The 22,793-nt window shown below is 37.5% G+C and overlaps 7 protein-coding genes across 10 annotated transcripts in view; 5 read left to right on the top strand and 2 right to left on the bottom strand.

Moving 5' to 3' along the window:
- Positions 1–1,149: 1,149 nt before the first annotated feature.
- On the top strand, positions 1,150–3,012 carry LOC126622244 (aspartic proteinase nepenthesin-2-like). Its single transcript, XM_050290930.1, has 2 exons — positions 1,150–1,809; positions 2,208–3,012. The coding sequence occupies exons 1-2, from the start codon at positions 1,339–1,341 to the stop codon at positions 2,961–2,963; spliced, it is 1,227 nt and encodes a 408-aa protein (XP_050146887.1). The 5' UTR covers positions 1,150–1,338; the 3' UTR covers positions 2,964–3,012.
- An 885-nt stretch (positions 3,013–3,897) lies between these two features.
- Positions 3,898–4,383, top strand: LOC126622935 (uncharacterized). The gene has a single exon (XM_050291608.1). It carries the CDS (start codon positions 3,898–3,900, stop codon positions 4,381–4,383), a length of 486 nt encoding a protein of 161 aa, XP_050147565.1.
- A 1,580-nt stretch (positions 4,384–5,963) lies between these two features.
- LOC126622246 (protein IQ-DOMAIN 9-like) lies at positions 5,964–9,062 on the top strand. Of its 2 annotated transcripts, none has more exons than XM_050290933.1 (6): positions 5,964–6,124; positions 6,665–6,777; positions 7,205–7,336; positions 7,688–7,915; positions 8,105–8,218; positions 8,347–9,062. In XM_050290933.1, the coding sequence occupies exons 2-6, from the start codon at positions 6,703–6,705 to the stop codon at positions 8,680–8,682; spliced, it is 885 nt and encodes a 294-aa protein (XP_050146890.1). In that variant the 5' UTR covers positions 5,964–6,124; positions 6,665–6,702; the 3' UTR covers positions 8,683–9,062. The 2 variants fall into 2 exon arrangements, with proteins under 2 accessions (XP_050146890.1, XP_050146891.1); XM_050290934.1 differs by lacking the exon at positions 5,964–6,124 and adding an exon at positions 6,152–6,473.
- Positions 9,063–9,173: 111 nt separating this feature from the next.
- Positions 9,174–10,194, bottom strand: LOC126622249 (transcription factor TCP10-like). The gene is made up of 2 exons (XM_050290937.1): positions 9,724–10,194; positions 9,174–9,604 (listed from the first exon to the last, which is right to left on the bottom strand). The coding sequence occupies exons 1-2, from the start codon at positions 10,016–10,018 to the stop codon at positions 9,600–9,602; spliced, it is 300 nt and encodes a 99-aa protein (XP_050146894.1). The 5' UTR covers positions 10,019–10,194; the 3' UTR covers positions 9,174–9,599.
- A 3,717-nt stretch (positions 10,195–13,911) lies between these two features.
- LOC126622247 (nudix hydrolase 15, mitochondrial-like) lies at positions 13,912–15,828 on the top strand. Its single transcript, XM_050290935.1, has 4 exons — positions 13,912–14,332; positions 14,436–14,578; positions 15,317–15,436; positions 15,528–15,828. The coding sequence occupies exons 1-4, from the start codon at positions 13,987–13,989 to the stop codon at positions 15,750–15,752; spliced, it is 834 nt and encodes a 277-aa protein (XP_050146892.1). The 5' UTR covers positions 13,912–13,986; the 3' UTR covers positions 15,753–15,828.
- Positions 15,829–16,006: 178 nt separating this feature from the next.
- Positions 16,007–18,177, bottom strand: LOC126622243 (magnesium-chelatase subunit ChlI, chloroplastic-like). Its single transcript, XM_050290929.1, has 3 exons — positions 17,889–18,177; positions 17,574–17,680; positions 16,007–17,309 (listed from the first exon to the last, which is right to left on the bottom strand). The coding sequence occupies exons 1-3, from the start codon at positions 17,992–17,994 to the stop codon at positions 16,257–16,259; spliced, it is 1,266 nt and encodes a 421-aa protein (XP_050146886.1). The 5' UTR covers positions 17,995–18,177; the 3' UTR covers positions 16,007–16,256.
- Positions 18,178–18,840: 663 nt separating this feature from the next.
- LOC126624481 (uncharacterized protein At4g18490-like) overlaps positions 18,841–22,793 on the top strand; it is a 72,809-nt gene continuing 68,856 nt past the window's right edge. The window contains exons 1-6 of one of the 3 annotated variants that reach the window (XR_007624114.1): positions 18,841–19,953; positions 20,094–20,229; positions 20,565–21,661; positions 22,048–22,236; positions 22,321–22,422; positions 22,634–22,765. Coding sequence is in view for 2 of the 3 variants with exons in the window: in XM_050293545.1 (XP_050149502.1) it covers positions 20,568–21,661; positions 22,048–22,236; positions 22,634–22,765 (1,415 nt within the window). In the remaining variant the exon portion in view is untranslated. The remainder of the gene's footprint in view (positions 19,954–20,093; positions 20,230–20,564; positions 21,662–22,047; positions 22,237–22,320; positions 22,423–22,633; positions 22,766–22,793) is intronic. The other 2 variants (XM_050293546.1, XM_050293545.1) reach the window with 2 other exon arrangements.

The following is a 22,793-nucleotide window of genomic DNA, read 5'->3' as shown; positions in this document are numbered from 1 at the left end:
GACGATAATCCTCATGGTATGACCTCCACTGGAGCGTACCAACAGACGAGTGCTTTAGAGTTTCTTAATTTTCGAGATGATTAATAATTAAATGAGTGCTTCAGAGCTTGTTTTGTTTTGTTTATCGGATTTAATTTTTGTTTTGTTTTTAAATTTGATAAATGCAGCTAAATACTTAATACCTCATTAGATTTTAAAACAAAAATTTTGGTCCAAGAAGGATATCAAACAATCTCTTAACTAGTCATATTTGTCCTTCTCTAGAAATAGAGTTCATCAATATAAATAGTAACTACAAATATGGTATATACGAAATGTGTTATGTGTGACATTTTTGTTTGACTTTGTTTATACTAATTAAATGGATTCCATTACAGTTACAATGATATTTACTCTAGGTATTCTTATTAATTTGATATTGTAACAAAGAATTCGCTGAAATTAATCTATTTTGTTTTTCTTGCTTTATGAGAGGTAAGATTTTTATCCTCCTGCCTAGGTGTAACTTTTTAATTTCCCTTGTACCATAGACGTCGAGGTTTTCCAAAAAACGAAAAAATCTATTTTGTTTTGATCATTCAATTAATCTAGTTTACTCATTAACAATATATACATACAGTAAAAAATTAGTCAGAATTAAGCAAGGTCAAGAGTTCGATTCCTTCCACGGTAACTAATGAATGCATACTCTGATAAAATTAATGAGGATGGAGTTTGTAATAAAGGAAAAATCAAGTAAGAGACAACTTGAATTTAATTAGTGAATTAATTATTTACTGCTTATTCAAACAACCTTCCGTTATTGTGATGCTAAACCCACCCATTTTTCTTAATGTAGATAATATCACTGGTTCAAAAAAAAAATATATATATATATAACAACAATTATTATCATCGAAAGTGAGCTCAAACCAATGGAAATGAATGCATACTCTGATGAAATTAATGAGGATGGAGTTTGCAATAAAAGTAAAATCAAGTAAAAGAAAACTTGAATTTAATGAGTGAATTAATTATTTCCTGCCTATTCAAACAACCTTCCGTTATAAAAGGCGTCAATACTTTGTAAGTCTCTCTATCCTTTCAGACTCATTTTCTCTAATACTTTTGAAGTACATGGCAGAAACCAAGAACCCTGTTTTCCTGTTCCTACTATCATCCTTGTTAGCACTACTAGTACAATGTCACATAATCACTGCAAAACCTGGTGGCTTGACCATTGAGCTCATCCATAGAAACGACCCACAGTCACCATTCTACCAACCAAACCTCACCCACAAACAGAGAATCCAAGCCCTAACTGACCAGTCCATCGCTCGTGCTCAATACCTTAAAAACATGACAACCCTAGCAGCTGCAAACAATCAAACATTTTCGTATAGTCCTGAAACTGTCCGAATGCTCATGAACCTTAATATGGGTGTGGCTCTCTACAGCGTCAAAATTGGGATCGGCACAATCCCAACATCGTCTCCGCAATTCAAACTGTACAACCTTGTAGTGGACACTGCAAGCGATCTCACTTGGCTGCAATGCGAAGAATGTGAGCAGCACCGCTGTTTCGCGGTGGTAGATGAACCATTTCCGAGTAGCAGATCAACTTCTTATCAGCATCTACCTTGTAATGCGCACCCACTTTGTCAGGGCTTCTGTATTGGAGACTTCTGTTCGTTTGAGAGAACCTACGCTGACCGTAGCTTTGTAGCTGGCTATCTTTCATCTGAAACTTTCAGTTTCGACAGCAGCACAGGCCCTGGTAGGGAATCCATTCAAGGTTTGGTTTTTGGTTGCGCCATTGACAGCAACCAGGTATTGATAAATTCTATTGGTATCTTGTGAATAAATAATTTATTGTATATTTGGTCCATAATCTCTTGACAATTTGGTCAATTTATTTGGTATTTGTACAAAGATATAGAAAATATAGACAAATTGTTCCCTCTTAGAGATAATTACTCCAAGATCGAGTTTCTTATGTTTGGTTTGCAAAAAAAGCTATATGAGTTTTTTTGTCATGTGACAGTCCAAATTACTTTAGTTACAAGATTACTTCTTTTAGAAATAATAGCTTGTAATTAAATTTGGACTGATACCATAATGTTAACTAAACTGTTTAATTAATTTATATTGATGAGTGTTTATCTATAACCTAAACCTGTTTTTATTAATTGGATATATTGGTACTGATTTTTCATTCTTAATTTCAGGTATCCTTCGCAGGCGATACTAATCAGATATCCGGCGTGCTAGGTCTTGGATTTGGTCCCCGGACGTTTGTCAGCCAATTAGACCCTCTAGGTCAAAGCAACGGTCGTTTCTCATACTGCCTCAGAAGAGAAAGAGTTGTAGGGCCCATCACCTCATACCTAAAATTTGGAGCAGACATACAACAAAGACCTGACCTAAGCGTGACAGGATTGAGGAGATTCAACACAATAGCATACTACTACATAAATTTACTAGGTATAAGTGTGAATGGACACATGCTTCCCATACCACCGGAAGAGTTTGCTATCCGAGACGATGGGACTGGAGGAAGCATGATCGACTCAGGATCTACATTCACTCGAATCTCAAGACATGCACACGATGTTTTGGTAAGTGCTTTGGAAGCTGTTTTTGCAGCTTCTGGTGAAGGCACTTTGCGAAGGCTCCCAGCTGGGGAGTATGGACCTTTTGAGCTTTGCTATGAGGTGCTGAGGCCAGAAGCGTTTTTGGGCTTCCCTATAATCACTTTTAATCTCCAGAATAATGCTAACATGCATGTGGATCATGAGGCTGCTTTTCTTACTGGGACGGGTGCTTCTGGAAATCTTAAGTTCTGCTTGGCTATGCTTCCTGAAAGCAATCCTATTATGCCGACCTCGATTGGAGCATTCCAACAGACAAACTACCGCTTCATATATGACACCAAAGAGTTCAAACTGTACTTTGGTCCAGAGAATTGCTTTGCAAGTTCTTAATCGGCCGGACAATATATGTGCTATCTATTTTAAACAATGAAAGCAAATAAATGTGATCATATCCCCCTTTTATTTCATGCATAGCTTAGCGCTATTATACATGACCTAGCAGTAGCAGTAAACTCACGCACATATATATCATGTGGAGATATGTAACCTCTCAATATATAACATACCCAAGTGATTTCTTTATTAAAAACCTAATCTTTAATTGATAATTGAGAAAATGAATGATGGTGATGCTCTACCCCATTCATCACAGTTGAATGTTTTTAAATTACAAAATCTTGTGTACTGATTATACTTATCCAATGGTAATAAGTAATAATCATACAACTAAAAAGGAAATAAATGCAAAAATTAGGGTTTCAATCAAAACAAAATAAATACTGGGTAAAGAAAAAAAATAACTAGATTGACTGGCCCAATTCAATAAGCCTCTGTTTTTTTTTTCTTTTCTTTTTTTGACAAATTAAATGTTTTTCCTCAATTTTCTTTTGAGAACTTTAATGAAAAACGAAAAGTTCATAGTACTGTTCATTTTAACGAAAAACCACATTTTACAGTAAAAGTCAATCATGTTACTATTCACTTTACCCTTTATTTTGTTCTTACCATTAAAACTCGAAGTTTTTAAGTTATTTTCATTATTTTTCATTTTTTTTAGGTAGCATCTAACCACGACGGTAATCTGATGTCAGGTGTATTGGGTCTTGGTTTTGGTCCGCGGTCGTTTGCAGCCCAGGCTCCCCCAGCCTAGGCGACGTTCGGTTCTCGTACTGCCGGAGACGCGAACAACAAGCAGGCCCCACCAGTTCGTTCCTAAAATTTGGTGCAGTGGAGACATAGAGGAAAAACCCGACCTAAGTGTGACCGCCTTGGGAGATTCAACAACGCCCCAATATACTACCTGAACTTACTAGCAATTAGCATCATGGGGGGAAGGCTTAACATTCCGCCGGAGGTTTTCATGGTTCGACCCGACGGAACAGGGAGAACTATGATTCACTCAGGCGCGCCGTTCACGATCCTTATAAGGCCTGCTTACGATGTATTAGTAGCAGGTTTAGAAGCAGCGTTCTCGGTGATGGGTGAAGCGACCGTGAGGAGGATCCCTAGCGATTTTAAGCCTTTGGAGCCGTGCCACGAGGTGGCGAACCGGCAAGCTTTTACGGGGTTTCCATGGATCACCTTCCATTTCGACAACAATGCCGATCTGAATTTGGATGCGTTGAATGCTTTCTATATGGTGAAGAATGAAGCTGGAAACATCGAGTTTTGCTTTGCAATGATTCCTGACGATAAGCCTCATGGTATGACCTCAATCGGAGCGTTCCAACAGACTAATCACCGCTTCATATATGACACAAAAGGTTTCAAGCTGTTGTTTGGTCCTGAGAATTGTTTTGAGACTTCTTAATATTCGAGATGATAAATAGTTAGATGAGTGCTTTAGAGCTTGTTTAGCAGTTGTGATCTAAAATTCATACATCCGACTTCACTTAATGAAATAAACCTTGATTATTGTTGTTTAAAAAAATGGTGAATGCAGCTAAACTAATACTCATTAAATTCAAAAACAACAAATTGAAGGATACCAACAAACACAGAGAGGCCTAAACTTAAAAAGCAACAAACGCGGAGAGGCCAAAAGCCCAACAACAAGCATTATCGCATAATTATTTTTTTAATCGCATGGGTACATTTGCTTGTGATTTGGAGTAAAACTTTAAAAGGATTTGGAATTCAAATACTTCAATTTCAATCTCATGTTTTTGTAAGGTAATTTATTTAAGTTCACAAAAAAGTTTAATTAAGATTGAATCAATCAACATTTTGTAGTTTTAAGAAGAGGTTGACGATGATTAATAGTTGTATGTAATTGCAAACGACCATTTGGTCTAAGTGTTTTTCAGTCTTTATTTGAAACAAAGAGATCCTAAATTCAAATTTTATACACAATTGTTGTCGATAAAAAGATAAATGAATTCAGTTATAGTTTGATCATAAACTTGTTTAACACACTAGAAGAGTGCTAAGCCACAAAAGGGGTTGTAGAAGCATGTGGATCTACATTTGTTTCTCTCCAACCTTACTGAAATCACCGGGAAAAAAAAGTTCACATCTCCTACCAAATTTTCCAACTTCACATCCAATCTCCAGCTTTAGTTGGAAACCCATGAGAAATTCACAACAACCTCAATAGGTAAATTTGCAATATTATTATTATTATTATTTTTTTTTATTATTTTTTTTACAAACAATAGAAGAAGGGTAGTGCTACCAACACACGCATGTTACTTTTTACACATTCCTCTAAATTTTTTATCATCAGATCAAATGAATTAAAAACAAAATTGGGTGTGTGAATAGCAGCATTCTAGAAAAATCTACATTAAATTCATCTAAAGTAAGAGAAGAGAGATTCGAACATAGGATCTCAAGTGCATGGTCGAATGCTCATTTGACTTCTTTGCAATATATTCACCAAATCACCAATATACACTTTTTAAGATTGAAGCTACAACCAACTTGACTTCCTAACCAACGTGTATTATATAATATGCGTTGGATATTTTGGAGTATTATTATTATTTGGTATCTTATTTTAGTAAAGATTGAAGCTTGATGACGAATTTCAGATCAACAGAAAAGGCAGCACATCTCAATCAGATAATGCCAAATTGCCAATGTTGGTTTGTTCTGCAATCGCTGTAGCCTGCTTTTGTTGAAGTCTCAATCCTCCAAACCACCACCACCACCCCCACACATTGAGTTGTATTAGCGTTGGTTGAGCCTGTGCTGTGATTGAGGTGTGAGAAAATAAAGTAAGGGCAAAAATAATAGATTCAATTTTGATATTATATGAAAAAGATTTGTAATTTTGTATTTTGCAAGATTTTTAATTTAATTTTTAAATTATAAGTTTTGTTTTTTGGTGAGAAAAAAGGGTGGTGATGGGGCCATGGCAATCTACATTCCACCACACCCACCTTTTATTCTCTCTCTCTCTATCTCCCCCACCTTTCTCAGGGGTTTTGCTTCTTCCTTACTGCTGCCTTTACAACTGCTGCCCCCACACGGACTTTTTCCTCCAAAATCTTGAGCAACCATTTCTCAAAACAAAACTGATTTCTTGGAGTTTTCAAGCTGCTTCTCTGGTATGTGAGACTTACCCAGATGCTGTCTTCTTTGGTTTTTCATTGTTTGTCTTAGTTTTTGAGTTGACAACATGATTTGGAGATAACCCTTTTGTGCATTTGGGAGATATGGGTGGGATCTGGTTGCTAAATGCACAAGGGGTTTTTTATAGAATGCAGATTGGTATGGAAGTCAGTTTACAATGTTTGACTTCAACTGGTTTTCTTCGAAGAAGTGATTTTCGCACTTCCTTTTTCTCGTCTTGCACTCCTCCCTCTTGTTCTAGCCTTCGGATTGAATAAACATCGAAGGAGAACCGAGGGACGAAGCAGAGTGCAGAAGAATAAATGAAGCTGAATAGGCTGTACTGTGAGGATTATATAGTTTGGTCAACAGTTAGCTTATTGTGATTTTTATCTGTGTGTTACTGGATAATGTAGCTTAATCTTTAACTGTTGGATTGATTTCAGAAGGAAAAAACAGAGAGCCATTTTTGAATGCTTAAAAGTTAATTCCTTGTTCGTTGCTTAATGTTGATGGTGATTTTATTTAACTGGCAGGATTATGTTAAATTGGATACAGAGTTTCACCATCAGGTATGGGTTCCGGGTGTTGGTTTAAGGTATGTTTCGGCACAAAGAAATCAAAGGACGACAGTTCAAAACAGTTGAAGGTATAGAGCCTCCAAATTGTTTTACATTGTTTAGCTTTTGTTAACGAAATGAATTTGAAGCAGTGAAGTGACCAGCAATTGAAATCAAGTTAGGAAATCGGGTTAGGAATTTGGAAATCTTAAATGAGGTGTATGGAGGTTTAGAATTCTAATTTATGCCGTAGCTATCCTGCAATTAGCTTATCTTATAAATACTGGAAGGCATCACAAATCCATGCTGCAGTCGTAACATACATGAGTTGCATTACCATTTTACTTCATGAACAGAGATTTTTACACTAAACCTAGTCATGCGAGTGAAAGCGTGGTTTATGATTTAACGGTAGGTTGCTACTAGTACTAAAGGCGAGTTATTTGTATGTAACATTCCAAGACTGATATTGGTATGAAATTGTCATTCCTCACCCCTCATTACATTTTCTGACAGGTATCTTCAGCTCATGGAAAATCAAACTCCATAAAATTGAAAAAGTCTACTTTTGCGAATGGTAAAAATCTTGGATTGCCAATTGAGGATATAGCTGCAATTCGGATTCAGACTGCTTTCCGTGCATATGTGGTATGTATGTGTGCACTAAAGTCTCCATAATATAAAATTTCAACGCTGTTTGTGTTCTTTACCCGGTGATCCTGTGGAATTTTGTTTTATATCTCTGGTTTTGGATTCTTCTTATTCAGTGAATGATGTTTAGTTTGAATCTTGATGAGCAATGAGGATTTGGTAATAAAGTTGAATGACGTTATTACATAGCAGCTTTTTCCTTTTCTGATTCAAATGAAAACTCAAACAGTTCTAAATATAGTTGCCGTTTCGTGATAGATGAGGAGCATTGTAGACATTTATGCATGAAGGAGCACGTCTTGTTACGCTGGTTTTGGTGTTCCTAAGATTTTCTTTCACCCATTGCAGGCTAGAAAATCTTTACGGCGTTTGAAAGGGATTGTAAGATTGCAAATAATGACCCAAGCTTATCCTGTTGCAAAACAAACTACAACTACATTGAGCTATCTTCATTCATGGAGCAAAATACAGGCTGAGGTTAAAGCCCGCCGACTCTGTATGGTAACAGAAGGACGGATCAAGCAGAAGAAAATAGAGAGTCAACAAAAACTTGAGGCAAAACTTCATGACATAGAGGTGAGACCAGCAGCTACCACATCTGTGAGCTTGCCAGACTTAAAACTTATTTATATAGGATTCTGCAAGTTTCTTTACAATTTTGGTGGGCTCGTGCTACAGAATCATCACCTCATCAGCCTCGGACCCCCGTGACTACACATGCTTGTTTTCATAATAACATTGATTAATTTTCTTACTCGGTGACAGGCGGAGTGGTGTGGTGGTTCTGAAACAATGGATGAAATTCTTGCAAGGATATATCAAAGAGAAGAAGCAGCAGTTAAGCGTGAGCGGGCTATGGCATATGCATTTTCTCATCAGGTAGACTATTTTCTCACATTTGTACTTTATTTGTTCTCGTAGCATTTAATTCTACGTAGCATGGAAGTAGAACCCGTAAATTTGACCTTGAATCAATTGAAATTGAAAACATATTCCATGATTTGTAGTGGAGGGCCAACTGTAGTCAAAGCCAAAGCTTGGGTAATTATGAACTCGGTAAAGCTAATTGGGGATGGAGCTGGAAGGAGCGCTGGATTGCTGCTCGCCCTTGGGAAAGCCGTGTGCAGTCACCTAGTCCAAGGAAAGTGCAGAGTAAGCAAACAAGCCCAGTTGGTAAGAACATAAATTCACCAACGCCAAAAGCTTCGGTTGTAGTTAAACCTCCTTCATCAAATGGGAAGCCAACTACAAAGGCTCGGAGATTGTCTTACTCAGCTGTCGAAGAAAAATCAGCGGCAACTGCTGAGAGCATTAAAACTGAAGAAAAAAACACTCAGAAATGAACATTGACTTTGTTGGTTCCGATCCAATGGTAGAAAAGAAACCAAATAAGAATGTCTTCAGTATCTTATCGACTCAAACAGCAGACAAATGAGGGAAGAGCCATTTGTTTAAATACGCGTCGTTTCTTATTCATGTGCATGTAGTGGTGTGGAAGTAATGTGCTTGCGCGTGCAGTAGCGGGTTATCGAGCAGGACCTGGATTTAGGACTGAACCATCCTTCTATGATTCTTTTTTCCCCTCTTTCTTCTTATTAATGTATATTGTGAAAGGAAAAAAGATTATTGTATTTATATTGTAAATACACAAAATATTTGTTGGAGTGGATTATTCTGTGCTTTTTCACACTGTAATTAGAAGTTACTCCTGGTTGTTCTCTTATCTAGATGTGTGCTCTATCCCTCTGCCCCAACTTCGAATTCCGCTTCTCGTAGTTTAGATTAGACAAAACTTTCAATGAAAATAAAAAGAAGAAGACACCAAAAAAAAAAATGTAACTCAATCCGATTTAGATTAGACTAGAATTTCAATGGAAATAATTTTTTTTTTTAACACGAGCTAAAAACACAATTCAAAAGACATGAAGCAAATAAAAATTGTGACAAGATATATGGCTAATGCAGAGATACATGCGATGAATTGTAAGGACAGATTTCTCCTCCATCACTTGCATTATAATTCCAAGCCACCAAACTTTGAAACCATCCCATCTCCTTGAATTTGGAATCCGATAGACTTGATGCAGAATCGAGGGCTTCTTCGGCATAGTTCAATGAACTTAACTGGTGAGGATCGAAAACCGGTTCTTTCAGATTGTTGACTTTGTTCATGGGACTAACATTGCTCATTGTTTCCAGTTCCCCATTGCTTTCCGGGTGATTCCAAAACTGATGCATACTTTGTTCTCCAATTTCTTGCTCAGTCTGCTGACCAAAAACATTCGTATTAGTGCAATCATTGTACTCTTGGCAAGGTTGTTCAGACTTAGAGAGTGCTTCAATGGCTGCTTTGGACTTCTTAATGAGCCAATCAATGGCCTTACCCGGACGGTCGTAGCCAAGGCGGTCTTGGACATCATAGAACTGTATAGCAGTATGAGCTGACAGCCGGAACCTCCGGTCTCTCGGACCTTTCGAAGTGTACACCTTGCTGTGCCGGTCTTTTCTTGCCAGGGATCGGACAATGTGGCCTCCGTGAACTTTCACAATATGTTCATATCTCGCATTGTCAACCGGCGGTTGCTTGAATGCCGATTTTGAAGTAGGCAGCAAGTAGTGAACATGCTGATAATCTTCATTCTGTTCTTCCTTATTCTTTGATTCTCTTTGTCGTAACATTCTCTCTCTCTCTCTCTCTCTCTCTCTCTCTCTCTCTCTCTTAAGGAAGACACTAGTGCAAATAGTCCATCACTATAGGCATGAAGAGTCCTACTCTACATCAATGTACATTATGCAGAGTCTTTTAAGTGGCTCAGGTTCATCCGTTGAGATTTCTCGGAATCTTCAACACACATCCAGCCGTTAAACTCATCACACAACATACAGTATATTAATATCCATGTACTCCAAAATTTAGGAAATGAGAGATGCGTTTGATAGAGATGGGATGACACAGTCTGAGGAAGCAAAAGAGGTCATAAAGATCACCTACTAAAAGCTAAGCATAGCATTAATGCAGACAAGTAGGGTTTCTAATTGCTTCTTTCTTGTTCAGCTCCAAACTCTTCTATGAAACAGGAATATTGGCGCCAACCCTAGTTCTAGTTACTCTCTGACTTGATGCAAATGTCACACCTCTTAATTAATTAACCCTTTTCTGCTGCCACTATCGACTTCGAGTCACTGTTTTTTTCTTGGTGGATTTTCAGAAAGCTGGTCACAAGTAAAACCCTACAGTGGTAAAGATAGACAAGATATAGTAAAGATTCCACAAACGGAAGGGACAGTGACTGTCAATCATATGTGTTGGTTTGGTCTGGTTGCTTCTTGGGAGGAGTTCATGTCTCATTTGCATATTAAACAAGCAACTATTACCCTCAAAAGCTAGTCAACTAGACACAACACCTTTTCGATGGGACCCTTTAAACTCTAGATTAGAGTTAGGAAATATCGATCAAGTACAAATTATCTCACGTCGGAGAAGAGATCATTATACATAAAAAGTATGCAAATGGTTGCTAGTTCTCCTTGAGATGAGGTCTTTTGCATAAAATTTCACATCCATTATTTACCTAATCACATCATCTACAAAACCTAAGTAGTGAAGTTCATGACAGTATCTGTGCAATACAAGAGTGTGAGTCGCCAGAAGATGTGAACCCTAACTACTAAGATCAATATATTGCACCATATTAGCATATCGACAGAAGTTTGGAAGGTATAGTGCTTGTTTTGTATAAGACCACCTGTTCCAAGTTGAGCTCTTGCGATCGAGGAGTACAAATGTTTGCACCGAAGAAGTTTGTACCGAAGGACAGCACGAGCAGCTGAGTTGCAACAGAGGAGAGGACTAAAGAAAAAGAAGTTGGGTACAATGGTACTATTGTCTTGCTGCTGCAACTTTGGACGGTATATGGCATGTGGGAGGAGCACACTTCGTATTACTGCTCTCAACCATTATTTTAAGCACTAGGGCTCGGTCTGCTAGTTAGTGGGCGGCCGATTCGATTTGGGCCCCAAACCGCACATTGAACCTATGTAGCGTTAAGAATTTACGATTTTGATCCATACAAGTAATTAAGGGAGCGTTGATAATTATTTCGTTCTATTTTTTATTTTTATTTTTTTGAAAACTAAAATTTTATTTAGTGACTACTTTCAATGTTAGATCCCACATCGTCCAGGAGAGTAGATGCTCTATGCATTATATGTACATACCCACCTCCAATTAGCACGAGGCTTTTTAGGAGCTCACTGGCTTCAGGTTCCGTAGGAACTTCGAAGTTAAGCGAGAAAAGGGCCAGAACATTCCCATGATGGATGACCCACTGGGAAGTTCGGCTCAAGTGAGTTCCCAAAAACAAAACCGTGAGGGCGTGGTCGGGGCCCAAAGAGGACAATATTGTGCTACGGCGGAGTCGAGCCCAGGATGTGGTGGAGCCTAGGTTGGGATGTAACAATTTGGTATCATAATCAATCCCTGACCGGAAGTGTGCCGACGAGGACTTCAGGCCCCTAAGGGGGGTGGATTGTTAGATCCCACATCGCCCAGTGGAGTGGATCATCTATGCCTTATATGTACATACCCACCTTCAATTAGCACGAGGCTTTTTGGGAGTTCACTGACTTCAGGTTCCGTAGGAACTCCGAAGTTAAGTGAGAAAGGGGCCAGAGCATTCCCAGCATGGGTGACCCATTGAGAAGTTCTACTCACGTGAGTTTCCAAAAACAAAACCGTTAGGGCATGGTCGGTGCCCAAAACGGATAATATCGTGCTGCGGCGGAGTCGAGCCCAGAATGTGGTGGAGCCCAGGTCGGAATGTGACATTCAATGTTTAATTAAAAATTAAAAATATTCACTTGAATTTTAAAATTTTAATCATGAGTTATTGTTTTTCTTAAACTAACCAAATAAATTTCAGTTTTTAATGTTGGAAAAACTAAAAATTAGAAACTAGAAACAAAATAATTATCAAACGAATAAATAATTATATTTAACGAAACAGACCAATTCATTTGATGATCCATTTGGTTTGATCATTTATCTTTTGAGAAATTTTAAGAGACCATAATTCCAATGGTTTATTAAGTTAGTATTTAAATATAAATAATATTTTGTGGAGGGTGGAGGTTGGGGTGGCTTGTATGATTTAGGCAGCCAACAACAAATAATTTCAGTTTAGTTCGTTTCTAATATTACACTGGCTAGTTAAATGAGCTTTTTATTGTTATTTTAACGGAGAACTCAGAAAATTAAAGCTCCAACGGTTTAACTATCATGCTAGCCAGTCGTGTTAGAGGTGCTTTTAACATCGCTCTCCAAAATACAATATAATTCTTTTGAAGATGATACTATAAATTAAGGGACCCTAAATTGATTTTTTTTTTTATTTTATGGAAACAAGGACCCTAAATTGAATTATTATAACAAGGGGTGGAAGTTTTTTTTTTTTTTTTTTTTTTTTGGGTTAAGATTAAACTATCCTTTTTGTAATGTAAATTAAAGTAACTTGAATTAAAAAAGAAAATTATATTGTAAGTTAAGGGAGAGTGAAATTGTCAACCGGCCTAGCTCAGCTCAAATGAGAACTTTGGGACCATCTCCATTAGCTTATGCTGACTGCGAGGCAACAAAATCCCGCCGCGGCAATTACTAGTCGTCTACTTCTCCTATTAATAATTAATAGGATAAATTAAATTCTTTTATTACTCTATTGATTAAAATTTATTCTTTTTTAAATTTTTATCAAAGTCATTGGGCATTAATAACATCATTAATTATTTCAATAATAATTTTTTTTATTTCTAAATATATTCATTTAATGTTAAAAATGTTACAATTAGTATATTTATATTTATGACTAAATTTTTTTATCATATATTTTTACTTTTAGTTTGTAACTTTGTACCCATTTTTAATTTGTAATTATTTTTTAACTTGTACCAATTTTCTTTTTAATTTTAATTTGTACCCATATATTAATTTCTTTTTGTGCCCATATTTTTTAAAGTTTATTTGTATTTGTACCCATATATATTTTTTATTTGTACTTTTTATTTTACTAAATGTACCCATGCTAATTATATGTACCCATTCATGTAAAACTTTTTAATCTTAAAATGTACTCATTCTTAAATATACCAATTTGTTATATGTAAAATGTATCCTTTTTATATATATATAAAATTTATTCAAATTTTTTCTAATCCATTTTAAAACTTTTATGGGTACATTCTTTTTTCTTTGATTTTAAAATGTATCTATGTCAAGTTTAATCGAAGAAATTTACTAATGTTATTAAGCCTAATATTTTTTTTTTTTTTTTGTGATTTTGAAGAATGTACCCATATTTCGAAACAATAAATTTTTTGGTTAATTTTGATGAATGTACCCATGTTTATATATATACACACACAATAGTATATTTATATTTTAATATTTTTAATCTCACAAATTATGATTTTTTATTTAAAATCTCATTTATATAAACAATTAAAATTTCTAATTTTTAATTTAAAAAATATAGTAACGTCCATAAAAATAAATTACTACATTAATTTCAAAAATCTCGTTCAAAAAATTAAAATCCAACCAGGACTAAGAACGAATCCAAACTCTCCCTAATTAATATGCAGAAGAGCAGCCCATGATCTCAATCCTCAGAAGGCTATCACCACCGCCTCCGCTACTCATGGAGCCGCCAAATTCATGCGGAGGCTCACAGAGACTCATCGCCTTGGCCCAGCAGCTCCGCCTCTACAAGCCGCCGCCTTTGCCCTCCTCCGACGACATTGAGGAGCAGAGAATCGAGGAAACCGCCGGCAAGGTCGTGTCCCAGGTGGGGTTTGCTGAATCCGACACCCCAGTTGCGCGGGACCCAGAAAAGTTCAGACCCAAGAGAGCCGCCGTCTTGGTCTGCCTCTTTGAAGGGGACGCCGGCGATCTCCGCGTCATTCTCACTAAGCGGTCATCGAAGCTGTCCACTCACTCCGGTTTGTGCATTTTTCGTTACCTTTGCTTGTTTCCCGAGAAAATTGAAAGACAATGTGAAAGATTGGTTTTTCATATTTTATTTTTGGTTGTGTGTTTTTGCAGGTGAAGTTGCATTGCCGGGTGGGAAAACAGAGGAGGGGGATAAGGATGACGGGGACACGGCGACGAGGGAGGCGAAAGAAGAGATTGGTTTGGATCCTAAGCTTGTCAATGTTGTCACTGTTCTTGAACCATTCCTATCAAAGGTATAAAGTTCGATCATGATTTGTTCTAAATTTTGGTTTCATTGAGCTCAAATGTGTGCAATTGAGTGGACACAGAACCTGGTTAGTTGAATTATGTTTGTGAAGTTGCGAATTTATGCTTTAGTTTCTCGGCATTGGAAGGTGAAAGTTGGGAACTTGATTTGAGACTAGAAAGAAAGAAAACTAATGAAAATGGCTTGAAAACTTTGAGTTTTAACCATCGAGTTATCTTATACTTTGTGTACAAACGGTTTGAGTTTTAACGAATGAAGGGAAAACTTTGAGTTTTAACGATCGAGTTATCTTATACTTTGTGTTTGCAAAATGAGTTTGAGTTTACGGCTTAGAGTATCAGTTTCCGGAAAAATGAGTAATCATATTGGTAGATTGGAGGTGTTCTTAAGAAGTGTCTGGCTGACACGGCCATTTAGTTTGTACTCATTCGTGCTTTGTGTTGTTCTGTTGAGTACATGTCCTTAATATTTACGAATCTTAATCGCGTGTATCTGAATCCTGAGTTTTCACATAAGGCGTTCCAAAATTTCGGAAGTTGGTCTTGGGGAAGAGCAGTGTAGTAGTCTGATTTGTTGAGTAAGTGCTTTTGTTGACTTCAAAAATAGGGTACATAGTGGTTAGGGTCGATGTACACAATCCAGATTTCAGTGTTGGACTTGTAACTTGAAAGACTATTTTGGATGAGGAACTTGATTTCGCTAACCATTGGGTTTCTGTGCACAGCACCTACTAAGAGTTGTTCCGGTTATTGGCATACTTAACGAGAAGGAAGCATTCAAGCCTGATCCAAATCCTGCTGAAGTGGAAGCGATATTCGATGCTCCCCTGGAAATGTTCCTCAAGGTTTCTCTCGTTTTAGTTTCATACTCCGATTACAAATTATATAGTTATCTTTTGATTCTCTTGAAGATCGTTGTGTATGCATTTGCTTCAGGATGAAAACCGGACGTCAGAGGAGAGAGAGTGGATGGGAGACAAGTTTCTGATCCATTTCTTCGATTACGAAACCAAGAACAAGAAGTACATGATCTGGGGTTTAACTGCTGGTATCTTGATTAGGGCCGCATCAATTGTATACAAACGGCCACCAGATTTTGTGGAGCAGAATCCCCGTTTTAAGGTTCCTAGAGTTGTAGATAGAAATACGACAATCCCGTAAATTATTTTCAACGAATTGTATCGATTTGTATTGGAAACGATCATCATTCCTGCAATAATATTTACTTTGCTGTCCATTTGTATTGGAAAAGATCATCATTCCTCCAATCACGCAATGCTGTGTGAAAATGTTGAAGGGCAAAGACATTGCATGATTGGTTTGACATCCCACCATAATAGCATCCCGTTGCATGAAAATTCGCCTTATACAAGGTACAAAGCCGATTATAATAACCAAGTTTATGAACCAAAAGGTCAACGTGCAACGATAAATACATTAGGAGAAACCATAGGCAAAAAATTGGATCCATATACAGATAGTTCAACTGAGCTTCATGCTTCTTGAAAAAATAACCATAATATAACACAGTAGTCGGAACATAATGACGGTGAAACCTAAATGTGCTCGTGTAAAAGCGGGATGGGTTAAAACCCGGAAAAGAATTTAAACAAAAACAATCTTGCCAACAAAATTAAAAAAGAAAGGGGCCTTTCAGTATCTCCTTCAGCTAAACACCTCATAGAACTTCTCCATGACAAGTAAACCGGAGTCAATCGACTCTAAAGGATCCTTCCGAAGACGATGTCTTAAGCAGTTAGGGATGACAGTGGCAATATCCTCTGGAGACACCTTATCGCTTCCCTTTAGAGCAGCCAAGGCTTTTGCAGCTCTGTTAGTCACTATGTCTCCTCTCAATCCATCGACATTCAACTCTGCGCAAACCTTGGAGATTTTCACCTTGAGGTCCTGATCAATCTGAACAGATGGAAGATAACTTCTAGCTGAGCCGATTTGCTCCTGAAGCTTTTCTTGCTCAGCTTCGTAAGAAACCCGAAATTCTTTAGGGTTTTTGTCAAACCGAGCTCTCTCCTCAACAATCTTCACTCTGAGCTCCGCATCCCTCACAGTCCCAACTTGTGCGTGCATTCCAAAACGGTCAAGCAACTGTGGCCTGAGCTCTCCTTCTTCTGGATTGCCCGAGCCAATCAAAATAAACCGGGCAGGATGTGAAATTGAAATACCCTCTCTCTCCACCGTGTTCCATCCCGATGCAGCAGAATCCAGTAAAACATCCACTAAATGATCATCCAAAAGATTAACTTCATCCACATACAGAATTCCTCTATTAGCTTTTGCAAGAAGGCCAGGCTCAAATGCCTTGACTCCCTCAGTGAGCGCTTTCTCAATGTCAATTGTCCCGCAGACTCTATCTTCTGTAGCACCCAAGGGTAAATCAACCATGTTGATCTTAGTCTTGATAACAGGAAGCTGCTCCCCCTTCACAATGCTCTCTCTAACTTCCGCACCCATGGACTCCGGATCTTCTGGGTCTGAGTTATAAGGGTCACCAGAAACTACCTTAATTTCAGGAAGCAAATCGACCAAAGACCTAACGGTTGTGGATTTTCCAGTTCCCCTATCTCCCATGATCATGACACCACCAATCTTGGGATCAATCACATTCAGCAGAAGACACAGTTTCATCTCGTCTTGTCCTACAATAGCAGCAAATGGATATACTGGCCTCTGGTTTTCCTTAGCAGCAACCCGCTGCGCCTGAATACAATTAATCACACATAAATTCCACAACCCAAATCTTTACATAACATGTATAATTCCCAATAATAAACTACAAACTAATTCTCGAAATTTTCGGTTCAACAAACATCAAGAGTGCAAAAATCTTTCTTTCTCCAACATTACAGAAAAACTGAACCACCAATTCAAATTAAACCTCATCTATTAGTAATAGAACTTATCAATCAAAACCAATCAAAAATTTGTTGTTAAATACTGCAATTAGATGAAGAAAATTCAGACCTGCTCAGAAGGGCTGATTTCAGTAGCAACATTGGTCACATGGAATTGAGACCTTTTCTTTCCATGAATCCCAATCGCTCCATAAAACTTGCTCCCAAAACTCTTCCCTGCAATGCAAAAACACAATTCCATTCAAATTAACATCAATCCACTACTATTGTCCAGCCAAAACCCACATCAAATCTCCCATCAAAACACCAAATTACGAACTGGGTATTTCATATATTCAATCAAATTGCAGAAAACAATCCCAAATCATGGTTCAGATGCTGGAAGAAGAAGTGGGTTTTCTTCTGTTTGGTGGGGAATGATTACCTGGGCATATAGAGAGAGAGGAAATTGAAGTCCTGGAAGTGCGAGATGAGAGATGTCGAGGGGCCAAAGTTGCTGCTGTCGAGCAACTTCCGAGTACGGACGCCATGGAAGAAGTGTTTACGGAATAGGGAGTGGGACTACAACTCTGTATTCGAGTGTAAGTATAATTCTTGAGCTTCTGAGGTAGGCATGGTTTCCGACTTCCTATAGGTTTGTGAGGCTGAGGGTATGTGGATAGATTTTCAGTTGTACTTTTAGTTCGGGACTCTTTGTGTTGTCGTATACCAACAAACAAGAAAAAGAAAGAAAAAGAAAGTAGAGTGCTTTGTTCAGACTGTCGTTTAATTCAAGGGTTATTCAGAACTTTTGTATGGACAATTGGTTAGACTTATGACTGGTTGGATTTGCTTTTAAAATTATTGAAAATGTTTTTGATGGGATTGATTTTGGGTTCCAAAATCACTGCATGTGCTTTTTGAAATAATTGCAGGAAGTACTTCAAGTGTTTTTCCAGAATCCACTTGAATTTTTAGTAAGGATTGATTTCAAAAATATTTTTAACAAAAGTGCTTTCAGTCGCTCTAATGCATTTTCAAACAATAGAATCGCGATATTCACCTTTTTGGGAACTGGTAAAGACTCACATAGACGTTAAAGATTCATCTAACCACCATCGTATTAATCACGAGATAGTAACCGAAACTAAGTGTGACACTTTCAGCCACCCTTATTTTCTAAAGTAAAATTAGAAGGAAAACAAAAAACCCAACCACTCTTATTACTGTGGGCCTTTTTTATTGGGCCAAAATCCACATTTGGAAAATTAAACCATTGTTGGCCTATTACGCTCAAGCCTAATCAATTTGCAATTACACTAATCCAGGATTAGTGTAATTGCAAATTTAATTGGACCAAAACCACTATTGGCTACTTGCATTCAAATTCACAGGAAATTAAGCAGCTTTCCCAAGGAAAATACACGGAATCGATCACGCACGAAACGACGTCAACTAGTTCAAAAATTCAAATGAATTTTCTCGGTCCAGAAAGCATTGTACTGCTCACGAATCCGAAACTTTACGTAGTACGAAACGATTAGGGATTGAGAAACTCTCCGATTTCAGAGCCGAAAATTGAGAGATGGAGATTGTGGAGGTGCGAGTTAGAGAGCTCATTGCTTGGTAAAATGATATCTGACCAAATGTGCGAGTCTCTATCTAGTTTCGGCTCTGAAATTGGTGTTTGGTGAGTTTCTTTTTCGTACTACGAAGTTTCGGATTCGTGAGCAGTACAATGCTTTCTGGACCGAGAAAATCTGTTTGAATTTTTGAACTAGTTGATGTCGTTTCGTGCGTTTCTTTATTTTCCGGGAAATTTTGCTTATTTTTCCGGAAAATTTTATGTAAGTAGAATGGAATCGATTTTGTTTGTTTGCTGAGCCTAATGTTGAGCTTCTGGTAGGTTGTAGATTCGCTTGAATTTTGAACTCCATTCTGTTCATCTTGTAGCTCGCTGTTCGAAATTACTCCGTTAATCTCTAAATTCATGTTTTCTAATGTGCTATTGTTCCTATTTGATAACCTTTTTTATTCAAATTTAGGCGAGAGTTATGTTTTGGCTAGTTCCTTTGGTTATCATTTCGATTTGACCCCTTACTTATCATCTGATTAATCGTTGTTGCTTAAGATCATACTTTGTTCTGTCACTGGATTTTCCTAATGAAAAAAGTTCACAGCAGTCAACAGTTTTTACACTAATTTGAGGTGTGTCATGTTTAGCTTTGCTCTGTGATATACTGATCATTACAGTGTTTCGTAGATTGAAGCTCATAGTTTTCTCAGGCCTTTTTAAATTTTTATTATAAGAGTGTCAATTTGGTGGATGGAAAATACATAATGTGGAAAAGGACTGAAATCCTTCTTCCTGATTTGGAATACGCAGCGAGTCGTTGACAGTTAGTGAATTTGCAGAGATTATATTAAAATCTACAAGTCTGAGACTATGGCAGAATCAGAGAAGGCAAAATCTTCCTTGGTTAATCGAAAAGGAAAAAGTTCATTTCTAGGTATTCTTTTGGTCCCTTACCTTTATCTTTGCTGTGTAGGTCACCGTATGCAAGAAGAGTGTCCGAGTGAGGGTTAATAGCCTGAACTTTTTCATTTGACATGAACAATGTAATCAGATCCTATGTTCCTCTTATAACAGATGAGGAAATCGGAGACGAATTTCTCACCTCCTGGAAATCAATATCAGTAATGGAAGATGACGGAATGGATTTTAGCTTTGATACAGTTTCCAAAGGCTCCAAAGGCAAGAAGAAGGTGTTTGACTTTGAGAAGCTGTAAGTACTGCAAAGCGTTTTTCTTTAACTAAATTATAGAACCATCTTTGCTAAACAGTAACAGGTTCCTTATATTTAGAGATTAAAGGTTTGCGTGACAGTTACTTTTCGCTTCTGTATGGTATCATGGGTAAATTGTCTACCATTATGTGTTTAGTTGGTGTATCTGGTACTCGCGGCAATATGTGGCAAATTGTTTTGAAAGGAGGATAGAATTTGGGATTCAAGTATGCTTATTCCAGTTATACAGTTACAGCTCCAATAAATGTATGCTAGTTTGAGTCTAGAAATCCCAGACAACTCTTATAAGAATCCTTTTGCCTTTTCTGTTCAAGGATATGGATTTCAATCTGGATGGTGACTTTGGCAAGATATCGTATTTCAAAATGGACATGCCAGACCTTGATTTCTCAAGCCCGCCCAGAAAAGCTGCAAAAACCAAGGAGAGATCTGAAGAAGAATCTTCCAAAGGAAACCGTCAGGGGAAACAAGACCCTTTAAATTCTCTTTTGATTTCAATTAGTAAGCTCTGTATTTTCTTTTCATTTCCTTATTTGAATTACGTAAGCGATGTAAGTGTACTTGTACCTGACACTTTCTTTCTTGGAAGTGGGTTGGATGATTTTGATCTTGATCCAAGCTTAAAGAAAAGTGAAAGGAGTTCAAATAAGAATCAAGATAGCAGAAAAGAGGTTCTTTCTGATAGAAGAGGACCTCAAGGCTCTAAAATTGACCTGGCTGAAGATATTGGTACACTTGATGGTGGTTCTGAGAGAGTGGACCCTTCAAAGATTGATACTTCGTTAGTTGTTTTACGAAGGGTTAATTCTATCAATGATAATTGCCCATCAAAATCTAGATCAGAAAATCTGGAACCTCCACATGGTCCAAGGTCTCCAGTAAAAGTAATGACTAAGAGTGTTGAAGAATCAGATCAGCGAAGTCATTTATCTGAGAAGGAGTCGGCCACAGAACCATATGCTAAGCCGGCAACAGATGACTTGTCTGGTCAACTTGTAGGAGGAGTTGATTCAAATGGAGGTACCGTTTTTGAAGGAGAGAATGATGGTTGTCTTCAGACAGATTTTAATACCACTTCAAGTGGAAAAGAAGATGTTGATGAGAAAATGTCAGCAGGAGACGGTCCTAATAGTGAAGACTTGCCCTTGAAGGATTCATCACCAGTAAACGTTGATAGTTCAGATAGCAAGAATGGTGATGGGTGTAAGTCAGGCAGTGATATATCTACACAAAACACTGAACCAAAGTTAGGCAGTGATATCTCAACTGAAAACACTGAATCAGCTATAGATGATTTAGATCTTGAAGACAATTCCAATACATTCGTCTCAAGGAAGACGCTGCTTAACATCAAAGGTATCAAGGACGACCAAAATTTGACTTCAAAGCTTCCTTTGTCTGCAGAGAGCAGGTCAGAAAATCGCTGAGCATATTGATAGCTGCCACCTTTGTTTCATTGATTCCATCCTTCAAGTCACTGACATATGTTTGGAACTATAAGAAGTAGAAACTGTCATGAGTCATAATGGTTTTGAATACAGAAACTAACAATAACCAGAAACTCAGGTGCATCTGTTACTGAAACAATGAGGAATGCATAGAACCATTTAATTTTTGAGCTGATACATGCAAATGCTTACGATAGTGTAATTGGAAGAAGAAAAAATTGCTTATAACTAACAGACTCTAATCTGTATGTATAACGGGTATGCTCTTGGAGCAGATAGATCTGATAGGGAGCAAACATGTGAACATTAGTATCAACGCGTCATTTACATTTGCCCTCTTTTGATGCAGTGAATCTGCAGTTGATAAAGTTATGCTGGCAAATGAAAGCAAAAGTGGAGAATTCCACTCAAAGATTTCTAAGAGATTGGAGGAAGTTGGATCTCAAATGTGTCAGCCATCATTAACAGGAGCAAAATCTCTCTCATCTGGTTTCAACGGGATTGATACCATGCGTCTACGTCCTGCAATTGAGGAAAGGTGAGTGATACAGTGATACTTTTCCCTTAACAAATTGAATATTAGGCATTTAAGTTATAAGCTGTTTTGGATAATCTTCAACAGGGTGGTTACTAATGCTCATGGTGCACAAATTGGAAGTAAATTGCCTGACACTCCCCTGTTAGTTGATAAAGAAACAAAAGCCAAACATGTAATATCGTGAAGGTATTGTAAAAATTTAGTATTATCAGCTGATGACTCTAGGCACAATATTCCAGTAATCTTTTTGTTTTGAATACATAGATTTGTAAACTTTTTACACTGATATCGTATTATTTTGAATCACTCAAACAATAAATGATGTCATTTTAGTTCGTAGAAAATACTATAAAGCTATGCTAAATAGCAGTGTCCCTTCCTTTGTAATCATCAACAGAGAGGACCTCAAGTCTGATGGTGTACCAAACAGGGCCAAACTGGTTCGCAATTCACGGCTGTCTGACAAAGAAGTAACAGAAAGGGAACCTGTCCTGGGAAGTGGACTGGGAAAAAGTCTTCATGATCCAAGGTAAGGCATTTATAAAAGACCTTGTTCC

The sequence above is a fragment of the Malus sylvestris genome, chromosome 5 (genome assembly GCF_916048215.2).
Source record: "Malus sylvestris chromosome 5, drMalSylv7.2, whole genome shotgun sequence".
NCBI classification, from domain to species: domain Eukaryota; kingdom Viridiplantae; phylum Streptophyta; class Magnoliopsida; order Rosales; family Rosaceae; genus Malus; species Malus sylvestris.
Note: the sequence above shows the minus strand (reverse complement) of the source record. Positions and strands in the feature narration are given on the sequence as shown.

Coding starts and splice junctions, on each gene's coding strand:
- LOC126622247 (XM_050290935.1), top strand. CDS start 13,987: ATGATCTCAATCCTCAGAAGGCTATCACCACCGCCTCCGCTACTCATG. Junction 14,333..14,435: donor GAAGCTGTCCACTCACTCCG/GTTTGTGCATTT, acceptor GTGTTTTTGCAG/GTGAAGTTGCATTGCCGGGT. Junction 15,437..15,527: donor CCCTGGAAATGTTCCTCAAG/GTTTCTCTCGTT, acceptor CATTTGCTTCAG/GATGAAAACCGGACGTCAGA.
- LOC126622243 (XM_050290929.1), bottom strand. CDS start 17,994: ATGGCGTCCGTACTCGGAAGTTGCTCGACAGCAGCAACTTTGGCCCCT. Junction 17,681..17,888: donor CTCTCTCTCTATATGCCCAG/GTAATCATTCCC, acceptor TTTGCATTGCAG/GGAAGAGTTTTGGGAGCAAG. Junction 17,310..17,573: donor AAATCAGCCCTTCTGAGCAG/GTCTGAATTTTC, acceptor AATTGTATTCAG/GCGCAGCGGGTTGCTGCTAA.
- LOC126622249 (XM_050290937.1), bottom strand. CDS start 10,018: ATGTTACGACAAAGAGAATCAAAGAATAAGGAAGAACAGAATGAAGAT.
- LOC126622246 (XM_050290933.1), top strand. CDS start 6,703: ATGGGTTCCGGGTGTTGGTTTAAGGTATGTTTCGGCACAAAGAAATCA. Junction 6,778..7,204: donor ACAGTTCAAAACAGTTGAAG/GTATAGAGCCTC, acceptor ATTTTCTGACAG/GTATCTTCAGCTCATGGAAA. Junction 7,337..7,687: donor CTGCTTTCCGTGCATATGTG/GTATGTATGTGT, acceptor CACCCATTGCAG/GCTAGAAAATCTTTACGGCG.
- LOC126622935 (XM_050291608.1), top strand. CDS start 3,898: ATGGGGGGAAGGCTTAACATTCCGCCGGAGGTTTTCATGGTTCGACCC.
- LOC126622244 (XM_050290930.1), top strand. CDS start 1,339: ATGACAACCCTAGCAGCTGCAAACAATCAAACATTTTCGTATAGTCCT. Junction 1,810..2,207: donor GCGCCATTGACAGCAACCAG/GTATTGATAAAT, acceptor TCTTAATTTCAG/GTATCCTTCGCAGGCGATAC.